Genomic DNA, 22,619 nt, shown 5'->3' on the forward strand with positions numbered 1-22,619 from the left:
GACGCGTTCTGGTTGATCTACAATCTTGGCGCTACAGTAATTAGGACTTACTCCAGCTGCTCAAATGAGAAGTCCATTAATAAGTCATCTATAACGCTAATATTATCCCAATTCATTCTGTAGTGCACCCCCCCCCCCTTTTTTTTTTAACAGAATAGAAAAAGGTTTGTTTGGTATTTGTAGTAGTTTCAATGGAAACCTTATTGGGATATAGATTTATATAGCAATTAGGTGTAGGCTTTGGCCCCGGTGTAGGCTAACCCTTGTTATACCCAGCTAGTACCGTCACTCCACGGCACTTGATGACTCAGAGCTTCAGGAAATGTGCCACCATTATAGTTTGGGTTAGGGGAGGCCATTGACTGTTTTATTTAGGTTAGGGGAGGCCATCTGTTAAAATGGTGGATGGTCTATGACCAATTAATAATACAATGGCCATTACTAGTTTAGAGCATAGATCCGACTTTCAGGCTGCCCCATCCAGGAGGGAGTAGCCAGGTCAGGAGGGGGCGTGGCTAAACATAAGGGGTGGTGTGGCCTGTGATGTTTAAAGGAGGCATGACTGAGGAACTGCATCATAGTGTCCAGGCCCCAGCTATGCAGTTGTTATGGCATTGTACAGGGGGTGGGGTGAACTATGATGACAATCCGAGGCAGAACCACCATTGGTGCACCTGGGCCCCTATAGACTGCTGCCCCTGTCACCTTTTTTCTGTTTTTCCGTGTCACAATCTGCCTCCCTGTCTCCTCTGTCTCTCCCTGTCACCCACAGCCATTTTGCATATTGTGAACGTGGTTTAAGGTGGAGGAGGGGGCCTAAATTACATTTTTGCACCTGGGCTTACCGCCCACAAGTTACGCCACTGGATACAATTCATTGTGAAAAGTGTCAACACTCGCCACGGGTGAACTCAACTGGAGGAGATTTGCCCACTCTCCCAGGGGGCAGGAGCACCAGACAATTTTCAGGAGCCTCCTGCCAAGTATGGGCAGTGGTGTTGAGAGGGGTTCTTTTTACCCGAGCCCAGGTCTGCTGGAGGGGCCGGGTCCACCCTGGTGCAGAGAGCAGGGCAGTGGGGAGAGAGATGACAGGCTGCCGCCGCAGCACAGCCTCTCCCCAACTCAGCACATGCTGCTCAGTGCCATGTGCTGAGCTGTGGAGAGAGACAGCTGCAGCGGCAGCCTGTCCTCTCTCCCTCTCCTTAGGCCCCGCCCCTGCCTGGTGGCCATGCTCCCTCCATTTTACCAGGGCCTGGCCGACCTGTCAGTGCCCCTGAGCATGGGTTAGGTTATGAGATTTGATCAACTAAAGGTGCCCATACACTGAGCCGATTTGGGCTGATTTCGGACGATTCCGACGAATCGGACCATGAAATCGTCTCAAACCGGCTCAGTTTGTTGTACCCTCAGGCCTAATGTGCGGTCCCGTGCCCATCAGACCTGAGCCGGTTATTGGACCAGCTGGCTGTCCGACCACCCGACCTGGGACCTCCCTCTCCGTGCAGCGGGGGGCGGGCAGAGTGGTCCGTGGGGCGGGCAGCTCCTAGTGGCGTGGGGCTGGCAGCAAGGTTCATCTGAGCAGTGGTGGCGGCTGGGAGCTTGTAGTGGTATTTTGCCGGGCGGGATGCGGCTGCTGAATATTTTTAAATGACTGGCCGGACGTTGATTGGCTGAGAGAATAATATTAACTCAAGTAAATGTTTTCATTTGCTTTATGTAAAATTGCTGTTGTGATAAATCTAACATCAGGAATGGAAACTTGGCAGCAGCTTGTGTGCAATGTAGGCAGTAACACATATTCCAGTCCTATGAAAATCAGATGTGGAACCGCACCGCTAAACCTTTGTCTATCTGCCTAGTGCTTGTAATTCTGCATTTACATAAATAAGCAAATTAACTGTGGGTGGCTGGAAATTCTGTGACACTAATTGGATGTGATTGTTCAAAGCCTCAGGCGGCGTGCGTAACTGCGCCATTCTCACCCCTTATGCCAGCTACCATGAGCGTTTCTATATGAGTTAACAAGTAAATGAATACATTTGTAAGCATTTCATATTTACCATCGGGATAATTATCGCTAATTTAGATTTTTTGCATTAAGTAAATGATCATTTCTGAGACAAAATCTTCTTTTCTATTCCCCCACAACATCTCACTGCCTGAGACAGTTGGCTAATTATAGGTGACGCCTAATTGCTATGAAGGCCAAACTGGCAAGAGGTAAGTGTGGGTGAATGTGACCCGGGGTTTAAAGTGGTCCTGGAGAGGTGGGTGGAACGCATTTCCCTCTGCCACCAAATCCCCCCTCCCCCTCTCCCTGGTAAGGGTCATCGGGTAGATTAAAATTTAGGTCAATGTGCATTGAAATAGGTCGACATGGCTAATGGTTGGAAGGCCGACACAAGTATTTGGTCGACAATGGGATGTTCGACAGTCAAAAGGTCTCGGGTGTGCAAGTGTGAGAGCAGCCCTGTTTGGTGTCACCCTACACCTCCCGCACCCCCCTATTGACACCACTGGTCCATTGTGTTTATGGAACTGTATGTCTGCTCGGTGACTATGGTATGTTGCTACGGGCAACCAATCAGACACTATCTATAATCTTGTAGAAGGCTTTACATAAATAAGTAGATTCTGACTGGTTTCCCAAATCAACAGCCCATGTGATATAGAAGTCCAATCTTAGTACATTTTCCCCTTCTTCTTGTTCTTTTTGTTTTTCTTATATATTTGAATGCCTTAAAAAAAAAACACTAAAAATAAATCACATGACTAAAACAGAATAATAACGTAGTGATTGTTCTGAATCATATAACAAATGTTTATAATTATATTTGAAGATGTTTATCAATAGAGATATTGAATAACTTACATGGAATTGACCTTTTCTTCCGGACCTTGGACTTGCCCCACTACGGTTCCCTGTCTGGTGTTCTTCACCCACCCGACGACGCCGATTCTTCTGGCCTCATCCTCCGTGTACTGCAGCGAAGGCACAAAGGGTCAATATATTAAAATAATCCCAGCGCCAGACAATGTAGCATCAATTGTAGTGACTTGCGACAATATTTATTTTATTCGATTTACAATAAACTTTTATCAAACGAGGGTCCGTCGCTCATTGTCACAACAAATGTGATATGAAATAAAACTGCGGAGGAAATGTATTCATTCTTCTAAAGAGAAGTGGGCAATAGCAGCCAATGAGATTATAGCTAGCATTTGTCAAGTACATTCTATAAAATGCTAGATAGAAGCTTATTGGTTGCTGTGAGCATCGCCTCCACTTGTCCAGCTCTCCGCTCTTTAGAAGGTTTGATGCCCCTCCCCCTGTGTCACTATGGAAGGGATGTGAATCGACCATTAACCCGCCTCGTCTGGGCACACAACAAATGCAGAGGTGGCCCGGAGAAGCACTGAGCAAGTGGCGGCACAATGGGCCTGATTCAGGATGACTCTGTATCACCCAAATTCGGGCCAGTGACCGATCTTGCGGATCTGTGCATGGGTACGAAAATACGCTGCTTAACGAGCAGGTCTGAATCAGGACCAATACGTGGAGGGAAGCTACAAAGAAAAACCCTGGGGGAGATGTATCAAACCTGCTAAAGAGGCAAAGTGAAGACGTTGCCAATAGCAACCAGTTTAGACTGAGAGAAGCATCAGATATATGAGGTGGTAATACATGTTCTACTGTTCTACTCACCATTCGGAAGCAGACGCCTGTAAAGGAGAAGAAAGAGAAATGCATCACTTTATACAGTAACGTGTCAGTATGAATTATACCAATGTTACAACATACCACATAGTAAGGGATAGATGAAGGCTGGTATTCAATTGTTATATGGTGCCTGATATAGTGACGGGAGATAGTGGGGCGATATTAAATTGTTCTTTTCAGCCACATTAATTACAGTGGGGGGGGCAATTGAATACCTTAAGGGGGGATGCGAATGGCAAGTGTGGGGTGCACTGCAGTCAGGGCCGGCGGAACCCGCTCAGCGAGGGATGCAAAGCAGGGAGGCGTCGGCCAGTAGAGGCGCTCTTTCCTCCCTGCTCTGCACCCTGCTCCTGCTGGCTGCCGCTGCCTGTCCTACTGCATGACAGACAGCGGCATCGGGCTCACAACATGAGGCACTTACCCACCGCTGATGTCCTGCATGCAGGAAAGGGTGAGGTTTGGGGGAAGCAGAGACGTGATGAGATCTTCAGAGGATGGCTCCGGAGTTACTGCTGACTGCAGTACTGCCAGGAGCCACTAGATGCCCCCTGCTGATCCCACTGTGGAGCTCTCTGCCCGGGACCCGGCTGAACAGAAACTGGCTGATGTGAGTTTGTTTTTGTCTGCCTGTCTGTCTATGGGCAGTATTTAATGAGCATTTTGGCGATGAGCAGCGAATCCTGTTTAGGATTCGCTGCACATTCGCCACTGCTCGCTGCGTTCCGGAGCTTCGCCGGCTCCAGTATTCAACGAGTCAGGAGCTCGCTGCCCCTGAATGGCGAATTTTAACTCCTGCGGCGGATGTGGGGGGAGGTGGGTTCCCCGGGAGCCAGGCAGCACAGGCTGCCCCCCGGTGGTGCCAGCAGGGAATCGGGTATTCACTACACCCGATCATGCATATGTAATGATCGGGTGCAGTGAATATATGAATATCTAATGAGCGGCTCGGCTCCGGCCCCCTGCTGGCTGGTCTGTGTAAAAAAAAAAATATTTTTTTTTATTAAATATATATTCATGTGCTTACAGCACATGAATAAAAATAGCATGCCCCTCCTCAGAATAAAATTCCTGATTTTTTTACACCAAATGTAAAAAACAAAACACTTTATTTTAAAAGTTCACATTCCACTTCACCATAAAAAGATAGTGCCTCATTGAATACCGCCCATAAATCTCTGTCTGTCTATATCTATAGGCGGTATTCAATGAGGCTTATTCGCCAGGTTTTTATGGTGATTTTGTGCTGTAAGGCGAATTTTTGACTAAAACGGTGAATCACCCTATTCAATGACCAGATGGCGAATGCATTTCAAGGTTTTTTTCGCCATGATTCACCGGAATGTGAACTTTTAAAATAAAGTGTTTTGTTTTTTACATTTGGAATTTTATTCTGAGGAGGGGCATGCTATTTTTATTCATGTGCTGTAAGCACATGAATATATATTTAATTTAAAAAAATATATATATATTTTTTTTTTACACAGACCAGCCAGCAGGGGGCCGGGAGCCGAGCCGCTCATTAGATATTCATATATTCACTGCACCCGATCATTACATATGCATGATCGGGTGTAGTGAATATACCCGGTCCCCTGCTGGCACCCCCGGGGGGCAGCCTGTGCTAACTGGCACCCGGGGAGCCCACCTCCCCCCCACAAACATTCTGGGGCAGGCAGGGAGACTTCCATCTCCCTGCCTGCCGCTGTCCTCAGGCTCCCTGCGGCATCACCGCAGGAGTTAAAATTCGCCAGTCAGGGGCAGCGAGCCCCTGACTCGTTGAATACTGGAGCCGGCGAGGCTCCGGAACGCAGCGAGCAGTGGCGAATGTGCAGCGAATCCTAAACAGGATTCGCTGCACATCGCCAAAATGCTCATTGAATACTGCCCTATATCTCTCTCTCTCTGTCTATATCTATCTCTGTCTATATCTATTTACATCTATCTATCTATCTATCTAGCTGTCTGTCTGTCTCTCTATATCTCTATATCTTTCTCTTTCTCTTTCTATATCTATTTACCTCTATCTGTCTGTCTGTCTCTATCTGTCTGTCTCTTTCTATCTGTCTGCCTGTCTGTCTCTCTCTATATATATATCTGTCTGTCTACAGTCTGTCTATCTATCTGTCTATCTGTCTGCCTGTCTGTCTCTCTCTCTCTCTCTCTCTCTCTCTCTCTCTCTCTCTCTCTATACAGTGTATATATATATATCTGTCTGTCTACAGTCTGTCTATCTGTCTGTCTGTCTATATCTGGGGGTGGATATACTTATAAGGGGGCTCAGCCTCTTCATAGTAAAATGCAACTTTTACTCCAAAATACTGTCAGTTTGCAGGGGGGCGCCAGACACCCTAGCTCCGGCCCTGACTGCAGTGATACACAATATTGTGCGACTGAACATACTTGCCCCATAGACGGAGTCCTACCCACACCTGTAAGATATCCGACATCTCACCCACTTCCTAGGAAAACAGGCAGGATAGGGAAATAATGCCGCATATCTCAGGTCCATATGGGGGCAGGGCTCCTCATTTTAGCCCCGCCCCCTGTGCCAACAGACCGCTCTCCGCTGTGACGGTAACATGTCCTAATGATGTGAGACCCCGGCCTTGCCCCCCCCCCCCCCCCCCCCCCTGGTGTGGCAGCTGCAACTCCTCTCCAGACGTCAAGTAGGTTACAATGTCGTGCCCCCCCATAGAGAGGGCAGGGTGATAATGAAGTTATTTACTAAGATGGTAGTTACACCCCTGTATATAACACAGGTAACTGTGACAGGGAAGGTGGCCCCTCTCAGCTCTGGCCCCATAGCAGCTGCACTCCCTGCACCTATGGTAGCTACACCACTGTATATAACACATGTAACTGTGACAGGGAAGGTGGCCACTCTCAGCTCTGGGCCCTATAGCAGCTGCACTCCCTGCACCTATGGTAGCTACACCCTGTATAGAACACATGTAACTGTGACAGGGAAGGTGGCCCCTCTCAGCTCTGGCCCCATAGCAGCTGCACCCCCTGCACCTATGGTAGCTACACCCTGTATATAACACATGTAACTGTGACAGGGAAGGTGGCCCCTCTCAGCTCTGGGCCCCATAGCAGCTGCACTCCCTGCACCTATGGTAGCTACACCCCTGTATATAAACCATGTACCTGTGACAGGGAAGGTGGCCCCTCTTAGCTCTGGGCCCATAGCAGCTGTACTCCCTGCACCTATGGTAGCTACACCCCTGTATATAACACATGTACCTGTGACAGGGAAGGTGGCCCCTCTCAGCTCTGAGCCCCATAGCAGCTGCACCCCCTGCACCTATGGTAGCTACACCCTGTATATAACACATGTAACTGTGACAGGGAAGGTGGCCACTCTCAGCTCTGGGCCCCATAGCAGCTGCACTCCCTGCACCTATGGTAGTTACACCCTGTATATAACACATGTAACTGTGACAGGGAAGGTGGCCACTCTCAGCTCTGGGCCCCATAGCAGCTGCACTCCCTGCACCTATGGTAACTACACCCCTGTATATAACACATGTAACTGTGACAGGGAAGGTGGCCCCTCTCAGCTCTGGGCCCCATAGCAGCTGCACTACCTGCACCTATGGTAGCTACACCCCTGTATATAACACATGTAACTGTGACAGGGAAGGTGGCCCCTCTCAGCTCTGGGCCCCATAGCAGCTGCACTCCCTGCACCTATGGTAGCTACACCCCTGTATATAACACATGTAACTGTGACAGGGAAGGTGGCCCCTCTCAGCTCTGGGCCCCATAGCAGCTGCACTCCCTGCACCTATGGTAGTTACACCCCTGTATATAATACCCCTTTCACATCGCACTTTTAAAACGGTAAATTGCAGTTTTTTTCCCTTTTTAAAACGTTTAAGCCTGCACTGTGAATGCACCACAGCCGATTTACCGTTTAAAGTTAACTGGCATTTCGAACCGTGTAAAAAGCAGAGTCCTACACGGTTCCTTGCCGTTTTTTGTGCAATGTGAATGTGTACAATGTGTCTGAAACGGTATTTCAGGCAAACAACACAAGCTACAGAGCAGTGATAGGCTGTCCCCCAGGCAATGTTGACACTCTGGCTTGAAACGTGTTCGGGTTGAAACGGTTTGACTGCTATGTTGAATGAGACTTAACCGGTATTTAAAACGGTAATCTGCGGCAATGTTAAGGCTCTGACCCGTTTTAATTACCGTTTTAAAATACCGGTTTTTAAAACGTGTCGGCGATGTGAAAGTGGTATTACACATGTAACTGTGACAGGGAAGGTGGCCCTTCTCAGCTCCGGGCCCCATAGCAGCTGCACTCCCTGCACCTATGGTAGCTACACCCTGTATATAACATATGTAACTGTGACAGGGAAGGTGGCCCCTCTCAGCTCTGGCCCATAGCAGCTGCACCCCCTGCACCTATGGTACCTACACCCCTGTATATAACACACGTAACTGTTACAGGGAAGGTGGCCCCTCTCAGCTCTGGGCCCCATAGCAGCTGCACTCCCTGTACCTATGGTAGCTGCACCCCTGTATATAACACATGTAACTGTGACAGGGAAGGTGGCCCCTCTCAGCCCTGGGCCCCATAGCAGCTGCACCCACTGCACCTATGGTAGCTACACCCCTGTATATAACACATGTAACTGTGACAGGGAAGGTGGCCCCTCTCAGCTCTGGGCCCCATAGCAGCTGCACCCCCTGCACCTATGGCAGCTACATCCTGTATATAACACATGTAACTGTGACAGGGAAGGTGGCCCCTCTCAGCTCTGGCCCCATAGCAGCTGCACCCCCTGCACCTATGGTAGCTACACCCCTGTATATAACACATGTAACTGTGACAGGGAAGGTGGCCCCTCTCAGCTCTGGGCCCCATAGCAGCTGCACTCCCTGCAACTATGGTAGTTACACCCTGTATATAACACATGTAACTGTGACAGGGAAGGTGGCCACTCTCAGCTCTGGGCCCCATAGCAGCTGCACTCCCTGCACCTATGGTAACTACACCCCTGTATATAACACATGTAACTGTGACAGGGAAGGTGGCCCCTCTCAGCTCTGGGCCCCATAGCAGCTGCACTACCTGCACCTATGGTAGCTACACCCCTGTATATAACACATGTAACTGTGACAGGGAAGGTGGCCCCTCTCAGCTCTGGGCCCCATAGCAGCTGCACTCCCTGCACCTATGGTAGCTACACCCCTGTATATAACACATGTAACTGTGACAGGGAAGGTGGCCCCTCTCAGCTCTGGGCCCCATAGCAGCTGCACTCCCTGCACCTATGGTAGTTACACCCCTGTATATAATACCCCTTTCACATCGCACTTTTAAAACGGTAAATTGCCGTTTTTTTCCCTTTTTAAAACGTTTAAGCCTGCACTGTGAATGCACCACAGCCGATTTACCGTTTAAAGTTAACTGGCATTTCGAACCGTGTAAAAAGCAGAGTCCTACACGGTTCCTTGCCGTTTTTTGTGCAATGTAAATGTGTACAATGTGTCTGAAACGGTATTTCAGGCAAACAACACAAGCTACAGAGCAGTGATAGGCTGTCCCCCAGGCAATGTTGACACTCTGGCTTGAAACGTGTTCGGGTTGAAACGGTTTGACTGCTATGTTGAATGAGACTTAACCGGTATTTAAAACGGTAATCTGCGGCAATGTTAAGGCTCTGACCCGTTTTAATTACCGTTTTAAAATACCGGTTTTTAAAACGTGTCGGCGATGTGAAAGTGGTATTACACATGTAACTGTGACAGGGAAGGTGGCCCTTCTCAGCTCCGGGCCCCATAGCAGCTGCACTCCCTGCACCTATGGTAGCTACACCCTGTATATAACATATGTAACTGTGACAGGGAAGGTGGCCCCTCTCAGCTCTGGCCCATAGCAGCTGCACCCCCTGCACCTATGGTACCTACACCCCTGTATATAACACACGTAACTGTTACAGGGAAGGTGGCCCCTCTCAGCTCTGGCCCCATAGCAGCTGCACCCCCTGCACCTATGGTAGCTACACCCTGTATATAACACATGTAACTGTGACAGGGAAGGTGGCCCCTCTCAGCTCTGGGCCCTATAGCAGCTGCACTCCCTGCACCTATGGTAGCTACACCCCTGTATATAACACATGTAACTGTGACAGGGAAGGTGGCCCCTCTCAGCTCTGGGCCCCATAGCAGCTGCACCCCCTGCACCTATGGTAGCTACACCCTGTATATAACACATGTAACTGTGACAGGGAAGGTGGCCCCTCTCAGCTCTGGGCCCCATATCAGCTGCACTCCCTGCAACTATGGTAGCTACACCCCTGTATATAACACATGTAACTGTGACAGGGAAGGTGGCCCCTCTCAGCTCTGGCCCCATAGCAGCTGCACTCCCTGCACCTATGGTAGTTACACCCTGTATATAACACATGTAACTGTGACAGGGAAGGTGGCCCCTCTCAGCTCTGGGCCCCATAGCAGCTGCACTCCCTGCACCAATGGTAACTACATCCCTGTATATAACACATGTAACTGTGACAGGGAAGGTGGCCCCTCTCAGCTCTGGGCCCATAGCAGCTGCACCCCCTGCACCTATGGTAGCTACACCCTTGGCTGATATTTTTTAGACTTGGAAGGCTCCATGAAATCCAGGATTTTCTCAGACACGCCGTCAGAGCAGACAAATTGGGCTTAGAGAATAATTAACCTTCTGTATCCTGTATCATTGCGTTGTCCAATAGGTGACAGACACTACTGCGCAGCCTGTCCTCTCTCACATACTCATTATTCATCATCTAGCCTTCAGTCACTTGTGTGGCTTTACAAACATTGTAAGACGTCTACTTCATAAGCAGCTGCGCTGCAATGTAAACACTGGGATACAGACCATTAATATTACACAAATGATGCTTTTCCCACCCAGAGACCAGTGTTTTATATCCACGGTTCCAATTGTTCTAAGTGATCGCAGCACTTTGCTATGATTTCATTTCCTGCGTCGATTTCCTCTTCTCGCTGCAGAATTATTCACAGAAAACGTTTTCTACCCGCCCAGTATATTAATGGGTTGTCTAGCTGTCACAGGTTGTAAAGAGGTTAAATAAAGTCATTTACTGGCAAGCACCAGGCAAATAAAAAATATATTGTTCTGAACTGTAAGCATAATACAAATCTAGGCAGGGGAGTAGGCTGTGAGAGGTCATACTAGTAAGGGCATCAGTGGGCCCAGGCTAAGAGTACCAGCTCCCCCTCCCTCTCGGTGCCACTTGCTGTATGTGGACAGTGGATGTTGTATACAGATGTAAACGGTCAACGTTACCACTGCCGATTGCAGTAATCCCTTCGCCACGCCCCCGCGTCTATTTCCTGTGTCTCATAGAAACGCATTGAGCATTGGTGGTGCAGCATAGTAATGGATGTCGTCGGTGCAACATTGGCACACCCAACACATGGCGCGGAAGTGCTGCTATATCTGTAAATGCCAGGGACGTTTCTAGAGGTGGACAAGCCGTTTCAGCCTGCCACCACGTGACTGCACAGGTTGTTCGCCACTGCTATAGCCGCCGGGCGCCGGCTCCCCCAATTTTTATTTGAGCGGTGGGCACACAGTGCGCCAATAACCCCCATGGCAATGAAATCCCCCCTAGCCAACTGGCATGTAATCACCCCATGGCAACAAGCAGGAAATCCCCTGCGGCAATGAGCATGTAATCACCACACGGCAACAAGCAGGAAAGCCCCCATGGCAACAAGCATGTAATCACCCCATGGCCATGAGCAGAAAATCCCACTTGGCAATGAGCATCGCATGTAACTCCTGGCAACTACCATGTAGGTAAGTGGCACTTATGTGACGTAATGTATAATGGCCATTATGGTGTGGGGCATACTGTGTAATGGGCATTACATTGTGGGGCATAATGTGTAATGGGCATAATGGTGTGGGGCATAATGTGTAATGGGCATCATGGTGTGGGGCATATTGTGTTATTGGCATTATGGTGTGGGGCATAATGTGTAAAGGGCATTACACTGAGGGGCATAATGTGTAATAGGTATTACGCTGTGGGGCAAAATGTGTAATGTGCATCACTGTGTGCGGTGTAACGTGTAATGGGCATCATGGTGTGTGGTGTAATGGGCATTATGGTGTGGGGCATATTTTATAATGGGCATTATGGTGTTGGACGTATTGTGTAATAGCAGGGCCGGCGCCACCACTAGGCAAACCTAGGCATTTGCCTAGGGCGCCGGCCACTGGAGGGCGGAAAATGCCGCCCGGGTACCTGTCCTACCGGCGCTGTCTATTTCAATCTGGCGGCGGAGGCCGCGGGGGTCCCTGCAGTCTATTAAAAATCACGAGCGCTATCCGCCGGGCTATGCGGAAGCGCTTCTAGTGTGAAAACTCTGGCAGCACGGTGCACGCTGATCTCAGCCAATCAGCGTGCTGCCAGAGTTTTCACACTAGAAGCGCTTCCGCATAGCCCGGCGGATAGCGCTTGTGATTTTTAATAGACTGCAGGGACCCCCGCTGCCTCCGCCGCCAGATTGAAATAGACAGCGCCGGTAGGACAGGTACCACCCCACACCTCACACACACCACCCCCCCCCCCCCCCCCCCCCCCGGCACCGGGGCGCCCCCAGCCCGACTCGCCTGGGGCGCTCCGGTGCCTTGCACCGGCCCTGTGTAATAGGCATCATGGTGTGGGGCATAATGTGTAATTGACATTACGGATAATAATGTATAATGATTTAAGTAGCCTGTCATTGTTTGGGCTTGATTGTGAGGCGTACTAGGGGCGTGATGCACTATCACTAAAATGTGGTGAAAATCATGTTATCAGGGTTTTTACCGCATGTTAGTATGTAGGAAAACCCGCACGCTGGGTTACCGTTGTGGGGGGTATCCCCAATGGGCTTCTTAGTGCATCCCCCCTTACCTGTGCCCAGACAGCCCCCTGCCAGCTGCTTCGCAAAGGCCAGCTCTTAACGCAAGACCTGCTCTTTGCTGTAATAATCGATCTGTTAGAACAGGGGTGGCCAAACCTGTCCTCAACATCTACCAACAGTACCTGTTTTTCAGGCCACCTGCGGATCTATAGTTGGAATGAATGCAGCATGTTTGAAAATGTGACAGTAATGACTACACCTGTGCACCAGCTAGGTGACCTGGGAAAGTGGACTGTTGGTAGATCTCGATGACCGGTTTGGCCAGCCCAGTGTTAGAGCATATGCGATTAGTATTGATACAGTATCCAGCGGAGGGGGGCGGTAAGGGTTGGCGGATGTTAGTGCATCCTGCCCTCGGTCACTGTGTGGACTTCAGCTCGCCAACTTAAGCGTGGGAGGACAACGACCATTCCTGCGCTAACCAACGTCTGGTCATGCAGGTTGCAAAAGTGACGTGTAAGGTCATTGTTTTCCTACTAGACCACACCCCTTATAGAAAGGGGATTTTTATATCTTTGCACTGGGAGAAAAATTGTCCAGAAACAGCCCTGGTACTTGCCATTATCTTTTTTTACACAGGAAGTGCTTGTTATACAGGAAGTGCCTCTGCAGCCATTCTTCCGCATGACTGTAGCTAGTAAAGTCACACTTCTGCAGCTCTTCAGAACCCTGTGGTGATCTGCACACAGATCACTTTACAGTTACCCTGCTGCATGAGCTGAGAGAAACCTGCCAGGGGGTTTCAGGTGAAAAACATTTTACTAACTTGGTACGTTGTGATGTACGGCAAACATGTCAAATAACATAGGATCAATAAAAAGGCTGTGGAACGACAACTTCCTTTGTGGGTTTAGTCTTATACTGTCAGTGCTGAACAGGGCAGCTTGAGCTGTCACCAAGGGGGACCCCACACATCATCAGCCAGAGTAAATGGCACTGACGCATAAATAATGTTTACAGTGGTTTCTGTGTAACATAATCTGAATTTGGGATTTACAACACATTTGCGGTTATTTTACACGTTATACTTTTTAATAACAACACCAGCATACCATATTTACAGTTTCATTTGTCGGGGCCCCCATAGATTAGTTGCACTGGGGCCACCACAGACCTTAATCTTGCCCTTTTGGTCGTTATGTAAATTATCTTTATTCTTCACAAATGAAGCAAAATAGCGCACTCTAGTGGTAGAATAGGGAACTAGCATGTAAATCAGGCTACATACAGTATTAGTACAGAAACCTTCAGTTTATTAACATTTTCTTAAATGGTTTGTGTTTTAAAGTGATGATGTTTGTATTATTCAGAATTATTAATATTTCATTCTTAAGGCGCCCCAAGGTGTCCAGGATCCCCCTGCGAACAGAAAATGCTAAGGCTAGCCCTCCTGCATTCTGCAGGAGACTCCCTGATATAGCAGCAATCCCCCTCTCTCCCTCATTAGTCTAGCAATCTCCCTCATTTCACTTAGCCCACATTACACTGTTACATTTTTGGGGAAAAAAGTAGATAGATAAATTTACATTGAATAATCACCACCATTCCCCAGCACTTTACCAAGTATAGTAGCTCCTACTGACTGCTTTGGGGCTCATCTACATTTGGATATAAGTCATTTTACAAGATTCCTCTCAGATGTAGCAGTACCCACCCACGCTTCTAGGTGCCACGTTCACAATCTCTTTTCACAATCTCTCCATATAATGGAACTAGACACGCCCTTTGGGTGGAGCATGACACGCCCCCTCAGTGGGGCATTGTGCAAAATTCTACTACCAACTATAATCTGCCTGAAACTAGTTTTCAAAAGTAGGCAAGTATGGGCTAGCCTTCGCTGACCGTATGCAAAGCTGCCTCTCCCGGCTTGCAGTAGAGAGATGAATGCGTAAAAAGAACAGGAAGGAGTGACGAGTACAGGGTTATATGGCTGGGTCACTGGCAGCAGGCCGTAGTGAGTGGCATGGGAAGGGCACAATAGCTGTCAGTGATCCTGTGTTCATCAGATGGGAAAGCGCACAGTGGGCGGGGTTTATTAAGTTTGATACATGCCAACCTCTATCACCTTCATGACTGAATGCTATGAGATGAGGCTTGGTTTGTTGATGGACACAACGCAGTGGGCCTGCGATGAACTGGTAACCTCCATGTACAAGGGGATTTATAGTTTTATACCCCGTCACCCGCAGAGATCTGGGGGATCCATCCCATGGGTACCCCTCTACCAGCGGCTGTGTCGTTCTTCTTATCTAGGTGCTAATATGACTCTGACTTATCCTTTCTTCCCCACATTCAATCTGTCTCCAAATCATGTTACATGCATCTAAAAACATATCCAAAATACGACCGTATCTCACACAAGACACTACTAATGGGCACATTTATCAATAAGCAGCAATGTTTCCGCGATAATATCGATGAACATCGCAATAACATCGCATTGCGATGTTGTTTTACATCACCTGGATTTATGGAGGGAGGTGGGCAGGGAGAGCTGCTGCATAAAAGCTCTGTCCCGGCGATCAGCAGCGATGCAAAGGCTAAGTGTTTCTCACTCCCACTGGACACGCCCCCTTTCCATCAGGCCAATCAAGGCCTGTGTATATGGGCTGCCGGTGTAGAGAGTCCGTATTGGGAGATTTGTGGGTTGTGGCATCCTGTCCATATTACTCCTAGCAGTGGCCGTGAAGTGAAGATGCCTCTGATATTATACTGTACTGTTCTACTGCACTCTCAGCTCCTGCGTCTCGCTGGAGCCGAGTGTGTGTTTATTCTTCCCGGCGCTGGGCAGTATAACTGCTGCGGGGGGGGGGGGGGTCTACGGATCAGCGTCGCACAGTGGGGACAGAGACAGGCTGCCGGGACCTGCTGCGGGGGGGGGGGGGGTCTGCGGATCAGCGCCGCAGTGGGGACAGAGACAGGGTGCCGGGACCTGCTGCGTGGGGGGGGGGGTCTGCGGATCAGCGCCGCAGTGTTGACAGAGACAGGCTGCCGGGACCTGCTGCGGGGGGGGGGGGAGGGGTCTGCAGAACAGCGCCGCAGTGGGGACGGAGACAGGGTGCCGGGACCTGCTGCGGGGGGGGGGTCTGCGGATCAGCGCCGCAGTGGGGACAGAGACAGGCTGCGGGGGGGTCTGCAGATCAGCGCCGCAGTGGGGACAGAGACAGGCTGCCGGGACCTGCTGCGGGGAGGTCTACGGATCAGCGCCGCAGTGGGGACAGAGACAGGGTGACGGGACCTGCTGTGGGGGGGTCTGCGGATCAGCGCCGCAGTGGGGACAGAGACAGGCTGCCGGGACCTACTGCGGGGGGGTCTGCGGATCAGCGCCGCAGTGGGGACAGAGACAGGCTGCCGGGACCTGCTGCGCGGGGGGGGGGGGTCTGCAGATCAGCGCCGCAGTGGGGACAGAGACAGACTGCCGGGACCTGCTGCGGGGGGGGGTCTGCGGATCAGCGCCACAATGGGGACAGAGAAAGGCTGCCGGGACCTGCTGCGGGGGCGGGGGGGGGGGTCAGTGGATCAGCACTGCAGTGGGGGCTGCCTCCTGTCGGGAGCACTGTGCGGCAATGGCAGTGGGACAGGGGAGGGAGGGATTGTTAGATTGCAGCGCTCAGCGCCTGTCTCCGCATACACTGCTTAGTGTAAGACTTACAGTCTTCCTTTTCCCCCTTGCAGCCAACGTAGTTAAGCGTCACCCTGAGTGACAGGTCGCTTAAGCGAATAGCAGGGCAGAGACCCCTGACCCTGCTGGCAGCGTTACTCTTTCCTGTGAGGAAGTCCCCGCGTTAGAGTGTGCCTCAGATCGTGTGTGACTCCGTCCATGCTGTTTGTAGCTCCACGTGCACCGGAGCGCATAGGAGCAAGTCCCCGCTGTAAACCCGTTACCAGCGTGACCTTTTGCACAGGGAGATCAGTCATCATTGGCAGCAGCGAGACTGGGAGAGATACCGCAGCGTAAACCAGCAGACTGTCATTTACCCTGCACGCGCCAAAACGCTACAGCTAAGTAACAACCAGAGACTGTCGTTACCAAATGTACAAGTTGTATTACTGCTTGAAGTTAACTACTAAAGTACTGTTGTAACCTACAAGCCTGCCACTTGAATAAACCCTTCAAACTGGTTATATCTTCTAAGTGTGAGGTCTAACAACCACACTGCACGTACTTATATACACTCTGCCAATAGGTTATGGGCCCAGCACGTCACGTGCGCGAAGATTAACCCCCTGAAGACAAAGTGCTAGCGCAGTACATAAAAGAACACAAAGGAATTATTTCTAAATTGCCATTTGTGGAAGAGTTAACGAGAATGCACAGTACAGGGCATAGCATGAACTTTCCAAAGCTCAAAGGCTCAGAGAATTACACTACATGGAAGTTCGCTATGGAAATGCAGCTTAAGAGGGAGAAGCTATGGAAAGTCACAATAGCCCCAGGAGAAAGTCCAAACCCAGAAGAGGTAGACAAGGCCATTGGCACAATAGGGCTGGCTGTGGAGCAGCATGTTTATTCTACTATCTGTGGGAAGGAGTCCGCTAAGGACATGTGGACAACTCTGCAAGGTGCTTATGAAAATAAAGGCTTAATGAGAAGGATAAGTCTGAGACGCACACTGTATGGAACAAAATTGAATGCATGCAAGGACATGAACGATTATATTGATAAAATACTATCGATAGCTCAGCAATTGGCGTGTGTAGGAGCAAAAGTGGATGAGGAAGAAGTAGCAATGGTAATGCTGCAGAATTTGACAGAGGAATTTGACTTTCTGGTTGTCGCACTAGAGTCAAATGAGACCAAGCTTACAACTGAAGTTGTGAGAGCCAAGCTACTACAGTTCCAAGAGAGAATCCACAAGGATGCCATAGCTGAAGGTTCTGCCTTAGTAGCAAAGGGTGCGAAACCCAAGAAATGCACATTCAAATGTTATGTGTGCCACAAAGTAGGGCACAAGGCTTCAGAATGCAGGCTGAAGAACACTAGTGGCATGCACAAGCGGCATGATAAAAAGAACGAGTCACACTGAATGTAACAGACAAGCCAAGGAGGGATCTCTGGTACATGGACTCGGGAGCCTCTAGACACTTCAGCTGCAACAAGGAGTGGTTCAATTCTTTAACACAGTGTAACCCCACAACAGTTACCGGGATTGGTGAAAAGATCCTTACTGCTTCAAGTGTTGGGACAATCACAGTGAGACTAAGAATTGAGGGACAGACAGTAGTCACAGATATCCAAGACGTCCTGTATGTACCAGAATTGGGAAGTAACCTCATCGCTATCAGCGTACTCGAGGCAAAAGGCTACAGAGTCCAGTTTGCAAAGGGCAAGTGTATGGTGCATAATGAAAGAGGGACTGTAATTGCTTCAGCAACCCGATGCAACCAACTATACGTCCTAGACACAGATGAATGTGTAGCTTTGGCAGCCTCCGCTGAAAATGAGTCCATGGAGCTCTGGCACAGACGTTTGGGACACTTAGGATATGATAATGTCCAGAAATTAACTGATGGGATGGCAACAGGAATCACAGTGAAAGACACCGGAAGACCTGTGTGCGAGAGTTGCATAAAAGGCAAGCAGACCCGCAACCCATTTCCCAAGTCAGCAGGCAGAGCAGAAACGCAATTAGCTCTGGTACACACAGATGTGTGCGGACCAATGGAAGAGGAGTCAACCAGTGGTTACAAATACTTCATGACTCTCATCGATGACGCCACAAGAATGACACACGTATACTTCATAAAGAAGAAAAGTGAGGTGGTCAAGAAAATTGTGGAGTACAAGAACCTAGTGGAAACTCAGACGGGCCTAAAACTAAAGGTCCTGAGATCCGACAATGGGGGAGAGTACGAAAATGAAGTACTAACCGACTTCCTAAAAGGGCATGGCATAAAGCATCAGCTGACGATGGCCTACACGCCTGAACAGAATGGCGTAAGTGAAAGGGCGAACAGAACAATCGTTGAAAGAGCACGAGCGATGGTGAACGATGCTGGCCTGGAGAAGAGTTTTTGGGCAGAAGCTGTATCTACTGCAGTATACCTGAAAAACAGAACACCTACAGTGGCCGTGAAGGGAAAAACTCCCTTAGAGGCCTGGTCTGGGAAGAAGCCAGACATCAGTCACCTCCGTGTCTTTGGGAGCAGAGCTTATGCACATATACCAAAAGAGAGAAGGAAGAAACTTGACCCAAAATCAAGACAGTGCATATTGCTAGGCTATTGTGAGGAGAGCAAAGGGTACAGGCTCTGGGATGCAGAGAACAGACGTCTCCTGAAATCAAGAGATGTGATATTTCAAGAAACAGCATCACCCACAAAAGCAAAAGAGCAAGAAAAGCAAGCACTAGTAGAGGTATGTGAAATAGAAAGCATACCTGCAACAGAAAATACTGAAGAAGGAAGCGAACCAACTAAAAGAGCTTCTGTAAGAAGAAACAAGGGCATACCAGCCAGAAGATATGAGAAAGAATATGCGAATATTGCTTTCAGTGAACCTCAGAGTATTCAAGAAGCGAAAGCGTGCAGTGATTGGGCGAAATGGAAATCTGCAATAGACACAGAGTTATCAGCATTCCTAAATGGAGAACTACTTGAAGAGATCTATATGGAATCACCAGATCATTATGATGAGAATGAACTTCAGACAGAGAAAGTGTGTCTTCTGAAGAAATCCATATATGGCCTGAAGCAGAGTGGTCGTTGCTGGTACATAAAATTGGACACAGTACTACTTGAAATGAATTTTATTAGATCAGAGACTGACCACTGCCTTTATCACAAAACTCTGGGAGAAAAGTTGTTCATCATAGCAGTCTATGTGGATGATATACTTATAGCAGGTCACGAAGATCACATCACAAGTGTAAGAGATCAACTGAAACAGAGATTCAAGTTGAAAGACTTAGGTCCAGCCAATCATCTGTTGGGCATGAGAATTGTTCAAGACTTGCAAAAGGGAACAGTCACAGTTGACCAACAAACGTACATCGAGGCAACAATCTTGAAGTATGGGATGGCAGACTCCAAGTCAGTGAATACACCAATTGACAAAAGCATCAAGATTACAAAAGGTATGTCACCAACCACACAAGAAGAAATAGAGGAAATGCAAGATGTTCCTTACAAGAACGTGGTTGGAAGTCTTATGTATGCAAGTATTGGAACTCGTCCAGACATCACTCATGCAGTCAGTCGGGTGAGCCAATTTGCAATAAATCCTGGAAGACAACATTGGATCGCAGTGAAGAGGATCCTGAGATACCTAAAAGGTACAAGTTCCTTGAAATTAAAATTCGCCAAGACAAGCAATTCAAATTTGAAAGTCTTCTGCGATGCCGACTGGGGAGCAGATGAAGATGATCGTCGTTCCCACACCGGTTACCTGTTCACACTGGCCGGAGCAGCAGTTAGTTGGGCGAGTAGAAAACAACCGACCGTTGCTCTCTCAACAACTGAGGCCGAATACATGGCTCTTACAGAGACATCAAAAGAAGCACTCTGGATCAAAGAGACTTTGTGTGAGTTAGGTCTACTTTATGAAGAAGAGACTATCAGTATCGCATGTGATAACAGGGGAGCAATAGATCTTTCCTGTACCACCAAGCACCATGGAAGGTCAAAGCACATCGCGATAAGACATCACTTCATCAGAGAACTAGTGGAGAACAAGTCCATTGATGTTGAATACATTGCAAGTGAACAGAATGTCGCTGACATGCTTACTAAAGGACTGTCGGGAAACTTGCTTACTAAGTTCGTGAAGGACTGTAGACTTGTCTAAGTTCAAAATGTTGATTTGAAGTTTTTGATGTTCTGAATGTTTTTTCTCTCTAACCATATTTTCGGTTACAGGTATTACAAAAGGACAAAGCATTGTATTGAGTTCTTTTATGTAGCCGAAGACAGCCTTAAGCGAGGGGGAGTGTTAGATTGCAGCGCTCAGCGCCTGTCTCCGCATACACTGCTTAGTGTAAGACTTACAGTCTTCCTTTTCCCCCTTGCAGCCAACGTAGTTAAGCGTCACCCTGAGTGACAGGTCGCTTAAGCGAATAGCAGGGCAGAGACCCCTGACCCTGCTGGCAGCGTTACTCTTTCCTGTGAGGAAGTCCCCGCGTTAGAGTGTGCCTCAGATCGTGTGTGACTCCGTCCATGCTGTTTGTAGCTCCACGTGCACCGGAGCGCATAGGAGCAAGTCCCCGCTGTAAACCCGTTACCAGCGTGACCTTTTGCACAGGGAGATCAGTCATCATTGGCAGCAGCGAGACTGGGAGAGATACCGCAGCGTAAACCAGCAGACTGTCATTTACCCTGCACGCGCCAAAACGCTACAGCTAAGTAACAACCAGAGACTGTCGTTACCAAATGTACAAGTTGTATTACTGCTTGAAGTTAACTACTAAAGTACTGTTGTAACCTACAAGCCTGCCACTTGAATAAACCCTTCAAACTGGTTATATCTTCTAAGTGTGAGGTCTAACAACCACACTGCACGTACTTATATACACTCTGCCAATAGGGATAACGCCACTTTAGCTTTGCAAAGTTATCGGGCAACAAGTTCCGAAAGAAAAATTCTTTCAGGACTTGATACATTTCAAGAGACAGCAGTTCCCATTATAAAGATGGGAACTGCGAAAAGTGTACTAATGCGATATCTGTCACCTCATTCTTTCAAGTTTTTCTCACTCCCCCCTTGATAAATGCGGCCCTAAATCTCTTATCCATGGACTCATTATATCCCGCATTGATTATTGCAATAGTCTCCTAACTGGTCTTCCCAAGAACAGACTCTCACCACTGAAATTCATTCTAAATGCTGCTGCTAGGCTGATCTTCCTTGCAAGACGCTCATCGTCTGCTGATCCGCTCTGCCAGTCTCTCCATTGGTTGCCTGTATCTTACCGTATTCAATATAAAACACTTCTACTAGCATATAAAGCTACTAACCATACTGCACCAGCTTATATCTCTCTACTTGGGCAGCACGGATGATGTAATGGTTAGCATTACTGCCTCACAGCGCTGAGGTCATGGGTAAGAGTCCCACCATGTGTTATATATACGGGGCAGCACGGATGATGTAATGGTTAGCATTACTGCCTCACAGCGCTGAGGTCATGGGTTCTATCCCCACCATGTGTTATATATACAGGGCAGTACGGATGGTGTAATGGTTAGCATTACTGCCTCACAGCGCTGAGGTCATGGGTTCTATCCCCATCATGTGTTATATATATACGGGGCAGCACGGATGATGTAATGGTTAGCATTACTGCCTCACAGCATTGAGGTCATGGGTTCTATCCCGACCATGTGTTATATATACGGGGCAGTACGGATGGTGTAATGGTTGGCATTACTGCCTCACAGCACTGAGGTCATGGGTTCTATCCCCACTATGTGTTATATATACGGGGCAGTACGGTCTGTGTAATGGTTAGCATTACTGCCTCACAGCATTGAGGTCATGGGTTCTATCCCGACCATGTGTTATATATACGGGGCAGTACGGACGGTGTAATGGTTACATTACTGCCTCACAGCACTGAGGTCATGGGTTCTATCCCCACCATGTGTTATATATACGGGGCAGTACGGATGGTGTAATGGTTAGCATTACTGCCTCACAGCGCTGAGGTCATGGGCTCTATCCCCACCATGTGTTATATATACGGGGCAGTACGGACAATGTTCCCTCTAATTTTACGAAGTCTGTGTGCGGCAAAAGATTTTGGCTGTGCAACTTTGGAAGGACATTTTCATTTTTGTGCGTCAATTATATATAACTGGAAAATGACATTCAGCATTTGTGTTAACTTTACTTCAAAATGATATTAAACATTCAAACATTCAAAACAAAGCACACAATGTAGTTATTGGTTGAAACACACATTAATTGAATCCACAACTGTAAAACGGGACTACTGCTGCTTTGTGCGCTCTGTTGTAATGT

The 22,619-nt window shown here is 48.5% G+C and overlaps 1 protein-coding gene across 3 annotated transcripts in view; it reads right to left on the minus strand.

Annotated features, from left to right (window-relative positions):
• The window catches only part of ACYP2 (acylphosphatase 2), a 119,964-nt gene that overhangs the window by 93,200 nt on the left and 4,145 nt on the right, over window positions 1-22,619 (minus strand). For all 3 annotated transcript variants that reach the window (XM_083175229.1, XM_083175227.1, XM_083175228.1), the window contains exons 2-3: window positions 3,707-3,723; window positions 2,873-2,982 (exon numbers count right to left, since the gene is read on the minus strand). In XM_083175229.1, coding sequence (XP_083031355.1) covers window positions 2,873-2,982; window positions 3,707-3,709 — 113 coding nt within the window. In that variant the 5' untranslated portion in view covers window positions 3,710-3,723. The remainder of the gene's footprint in view (window positions 1-2,872; window positions 2,983-3,706; window positions 3,724-22,619) is intronic.

This window comes from Crinia signifera, chromosome 3, assembly GCF_055691185.1.
Source record: "Crinia signifera chromosome 3, ASM5569118v1, whole genome shotgun sequence".
NCBI lineage: Eukaryota > Metazoa > Chordata > Amphibia > Anura > Myobatrachidae > Crinia > Crinia signifera.